The sequence below is a fragment of the Oryza sativa genome, chromosome 1 (genome assembly GCF_034140825.1).
Source record: "Oryza sativa Japonica Group chromosome 1, ASM3414082v1".
NCBI lineage: Eukaryota > Viridiplantae > Streptophyta > Magnoliopsida > Poales > Poaceae > Oryza > Oryza sativa.
Genome location: NC_089035.1, coordinates 16,479,552 through 16,484,892, shown reverse-complemented (window position 1 = coordinate 16,484,892; position 5,341 = coordinate 16,479,552). Strand labels below are relative to the sequence as shown.

At 45.7% G+C, this 5,341-nt stretch overlaps 1 protein-coding gene across 1 annotated transcript; it reads right to left on the bottom strand.

The window, feature by feature from the left end:
• Positions 1-3,891: 3,891 nt before the first annotated feature.
• LOC4325227 (protein DMP10) lies at positions 3,892-4,920 on the bottom strand. Its single transcript, XM_015779345.2, has one exon. The coding sequence runs from the start codon at positions 4,895-4,897 to the stop codon at positions 4,103-4,105; it is 795 nt and encodes a 264-aa protein (XP_015634831.1). The 5' UTR covers positions 4,898-4,920; the 3' UTR covers positions 3,892-4,102.
• Between the last annotated feature and the right edge of the window lie 421 nt (positions 4,921-5,341).

Genomic DNA, 5,341 nt, shown 5'->3' with positions numbered 1-5,341 from the left:
GTTGGTATTTAACCTGATCGGCTACCTTCTAGCAACAGATATTAGCCGATTGAAGGTTAGATAACAATATTGCCTAAGATTATATAGAATATATGATAACTCAACGAATTACATAAATAAGATTATAGTATCATAAATATGGAAGCACTAATCTCGAGAACGTAAGCCGCTATAACAAGTTTTACCTCTAGTTAAAGATCGAAATCGATGCAGCTCAACCCGAAAGCAAGAACTCGTCGAAATAAAACGAAAGTAAAGGGTGGCGATGCGCCGAGATTGTATTTGAACGTATGTTTTTTTTATTACATGGGGCTCGGGGTCTATTTATACCCGAGATTACAAAATATGTTCGTGTCGGACACGACTCTTATCTCTAACAAACTCTAAGATACCATTAGTCTTTGTAGCAAACTCTTGCCCAAATATATCTCTAAGGAAATTACATGAAATATCCTAATTAATAGATACAATTGCCTTCTCAGGACTCAATCCATGCATGGCAATCCTCATGAAGCACATTAACTCAACCCGACAACGTGTACCACATCACATTGTCGGACTCGGCTCAATCGGCTAATCTTGTCCAACTCGGACTCTACCGATCCCAGTCGCAGCCGATTCGGACTTTAGACGATCCTCGCTCTGATTCCGGAACGATTTCCATCTTGGTTTCCGCCTCAGTTTTATCTCCATCTCCGATACTGAAATTACCAAATTTGGTTGTTAACAGCACGGAATACCGTTGTAGCACTTCACCTTCGGGTGACCCCAAAAGGATATCGAACTCAGGGAACGTGTGTAATCTACCTAAGGCTAAGACTATCCAAGGACAACAACTGATGATAGGTAGGCTAAGCTAGAGAGGACTTTCTATGTGTTTTAGTTACCTACGCTAAGCAAGATAATTCCCTATCTGTTGCTTCGGGCACCGACCCTTGCTGGTCTGCCAGCATGGTTCCGGCTATAGCTCTATGATGTATCCGATCGTGGAGAATTACTGGGACGGAATTCAGGGCTGTCACCACCTGCCGCCTACCTCTGACAAATCCGTGGGATACACAACAAACAAAGGTCACCTCTAACCTAGACACCACGTCTAAGTTATTAATTACTACTCTAATACTTGTACAGGAACTTCCTTCTTTATCCAGAGTCCTAGTACTAGAGCACTTAGTATGAATACTAAACAATGAACCCGCAAAGATGAAAATCTATCTTACTTAGACAAAGTAATTAAATAACATAAGAAAGGAACACGAATGCTTACTTTATAGAAGAAGTTCTCTGAACCCGGAGCAGAGTGTACCGAGGTAGAAGTCAGATGAGCGCCAAACTTCCGGGCACTCCTCCAGAGCTTCCCCTCCATTCTCTCCATCTCTGGCTGGCCATTTTTGGTCGCCGCGGGTTTCCTCCCAAGCCCTAACCCCTCTCCTCTCTCTCCTAGGGTGCCGTCGCCGCCCGTCCGTCCCTTCGCGTCGCCGATCATCACCGCTGCCTTCGCCTTCCGCTCCGGCCGCCATACCCGCCGGTGAGGTTCCCCTCTCCTCCCTCTTTCCCTTTCCCCCGTGTGCACCGCCGTTCTCCGCGCGTGCACCGCCGTCACCTTCGGCCGACGCCGCTGCCTTCCGCGCTGTCCGCCGCCGCCTCCCGCGCCGCCGGTTGCCGTCGCCGGCGACCGCATGCCGCCGCCGCTCGCCATGCTTAGCCGGTCGGCTTGAAGTCGAGCCGAGCCAGGCTGGCGCCTTCCTCCTCCCCTTTGAACCACCGCCTGGTGGGGCCCACCCGCCAGGCCACCTCCTCCTCCTGTTGTGTCGCTGACCCGTGGGTCCCGCATGTCCCCCCCCCATTGGATGATGTCAGCTGGGATGATTTATTGCGCAATAAATAATTAAGGTTTTTCTCTTTACAGTGAAAACACAGATAATCTTCTAAAAATCATATCTAATTCATCCGAGCTCCGATTAAGTCCATTCAAGTCTCAGTAAATTCATAAAAATGCATTGAATCCATTAAAAATGGTTTTGTTTCCTATTTCAGTAGACTTATAGCATGTTTTGCTTGTGTGCTTTGTTTGTCGCGTAGATTTCGGCTGTTTCGTCGATCCGCGGTTTCTCGAAGACGTTGCTGTGGTCTCATCAGTGCGAGAGCAAGGAAATTCATGCATTACAATTGATCATATTGTACCCAATTTACAAATGTCCCGCATTTCTATTAAATGTTGCATTGTTTTACAATATCATGTGGGATGGGTCCTACTACTCAGTCATATATTATTTACCTTATGCCATTGATAACTTGGGTATTAACATGATTAGATATTAGTTTAGGGAATGCTTAGCCATGCTTAGTTCAACTAGTACACAAAAGGGGAATCACATTAATGCATATACTTTGATTATTGGCATAGCTTTGGATTAGTGCCACCGCAATGGTGTTAGTTAATTAAAATACACTACATGGTGGGCTGTGGGTGCATGGTTTTGCTAGTCGTGCCCATGGCGATTAAGGACCGGTTCGCGGGATGCCCTGGAAGAACTTATCGTACTTACCACAAGCCAGCGTGGGCAATGGCTGGACTTGTAGTGTAGCTTTCCTCTAGCCGATGTACCCAGGCAAGGGTGGGCGTGATGGAGTTGGGTCGGCCGGGGTGTCCGGTTGATCGGCTTCCGAATTCACCGTGGCACGAGAGGGGACTGCCCGCTGCCTTGCGAGGAGTGGGGGTGAAACTTGAGGTGTGGTGCGATTGGTTAGAGGGGCTTATGCGAAGGGTCCTGTCACGGCCTCTTTCTGGTATGTCATGGTGGCATGTCGGCGTGCGGTAACGTGTCGTGGGGCTGTTTCTTGTGGGTACAGTTGTACACCTCTGATCAGAGTAAAACTATTCGAATAGTCGTGCCCGCGGTTATGGGCGGTCGACCAGATTCACTGTGATTAGTCTCACCCCTAGTTAGCTAATGAACTGGTGTAGTTCAGGTGGTTGGTTGGGCCTGTTGCAACGTGGTATAGTGTTGGACAGTGATTGGTTAATATTGATTAATTACTACAACTGTTTTACTGCTTTCAACTACTGCTTTTAAATGTCTGCTTTATTGCAAATGAACCTCTAGCCACAGTGGGTAGTACTCAGTCTTGCTCTCTTTTCCCCTACACCAGAGCAGAAGTTCTTCCCAGTTGGAGCCGTGTCGAAGAAGTTGGTTTTGTTGATGCCATCAAGGATGCCTGTGGAATGGAGTCGCCCACTGCAGGAGTCAAGTCTTCAGGCTTAGCTCGTTTTACCTTTTCCGCTGCATTTGTAATCTTTTATATTTTTGTAAGACGTGGATCTGTATGTCAATAATTATCGTTTGTGTACCCTGACTGGTCCTGGACAGGGGTTTAATGCACATTCAGCTTAGAAATTCTGGTTTGTGAATTTCTGGGCATGACAATAAGTTTGTGCACCTCGAGTACAAAACTAAAAAAAATACTCCCTCCATTTCAAAAAATTTTAGAAAAATGTAATAATATTTAACAAACATATTATCAAAATATATTCAATATTACATTTAATGAAACTAATATGTAATTTGGTATGGTAATATCGCTACTATTTTTTTATAAACTTAGGCAAATATAAAAATAAGTTTGACTAAAAGGAAAGGTCAATCTAACTTATAATATGAAATGTATAATTCTATAAATAAAACCCGGGTAGAATTATTTATAGAATTCTATGAAATATATAATTCTATAAATAAAACCAGCTTATGATAGCAAACTAGCAGCGGGGACCGCCAGGCTCCACCGCTGCATCTCTAGTACCAACTGCTATATTTACCATTATCGATACCTTAGAAAAATGATTTGTCATTGGAAAATTCTATTAGTTGTATAGTATTGTTGGCTCCACTATTGTAAACCAGTAATCTATAGGGTATGGTATTCATCTAATGATGGGTACAATAAGAATAAAGAATAATGTACGTCAAACAGTAATAATTTTACTCGACAATAAATTGAACGGAGGAATTAGCATTGTGTCCTTCAAGCACCTCCAATCTCGCTAATATGCAAACTAAATTAGCAGTTAGCAATACTGTAATACAGTGTAAGTATAATGGTCCTATGGCATGTGATCTGAAACTTGTGTAGGCTTGTTCGTTTCTGGCGCCGGACGGGGAGTGGTGTCGGTGTATCCGATGCCCTTCCTTTTCGTTGGGAAGAGCAAGAAGACGAACGTCGACATGAACGCCATCCCCAGGGGCAGGTTCTTGAGCAGCTCCTTGGTGTCGTTGCCGGCGTCGGGGAAGAAGCACTTGGTGAGCCCGACGTCGCTGAATGCCACGGTGAGGAACACCACCGCCGTGAAGAAGGCGTGCACGATGTCCAGCGGCCGCACCCGCAGCTCCCGTAGCTTGGTGCGCGACAACTCCTGCGCTTCCTCCTCCTCCCGGGACAAATTGAACACGTTGAACCCCCGCGGCGTGGCCATGCCGTAGTATAGCTTGCCACCGCGTCCGACGACGCTGTCCGTGAGGGAGAAGAAGATGGAGGAGGCGGTGAGGACGGCGACGAGACCAGCGGTGAGCCACCGGTTTGACCTGTAGCACTGGCCGTGGTTGGTGAAGGACGTGGACAGCGCCTGGTAGGCCAACGCCGTGCCCGTAGGCAGCAGCTGCGCCAGGTTCGCCGTGCTGGCCATAACCTTGTCAGTCATCTCCGGTGGCGGCCTAGCCGCCGGCAGCGCAGGCGCAGCTGTCGCCTTACGCTCGCCGACACCGTTGGGCATCAGCGTCGTGGCCATGCTTATATCTGCCTCAGGAGCTGCCTCGCCGTCACCATTGGTTTCTTGTGGTTGTGGCATATCAATCAGCTTGGTCTCAAGTGAGGATTCCATTACTTGGTTTTCCTTGTGCATTAACGAAATCCGGTTGATAATTATGTATAATACGTTACGTTCTTGAGGATTTATATAGGTGAATCGTTTGCAGTTTTTTCCACGCGTGGTTGGTACGCGTGCATTGGATTAAGAGGAAATGGTCAACCAGAGACTAAGCTGAGCTAGGTAGTTGGAAAGTTGGAATCATTCTTAGCTTTGGAATTGGTATACTAGTTGATCCTCCTCCCATCCTAAATTATTGGGCGCCCCATTTTTTTTTAAAATCAAAGTCGGTAATTTTTAACTAATGATCATACTAACCACATCTATAATAAGTATTATATATGTTATATCACTAGATTTATATTTTGAAGCACTTACATATGATGTTAATTTCATATTCATCGGAAACTTTACATAGAATAAATTAAAAGTCAAAGTATGCTGCTCATCTCTACAAATGGATTCATGCAATCCATACTG

Excerpts from the sequence above, each read along its gene's own strand:
- LOC4325227 (XM_015779345.2), bottom strand. The coding sequence starts at position 4,897 with ATGCACAAGGAAAACCAAGTAATGGAATCCTCACTTGAGACCAAGCTG.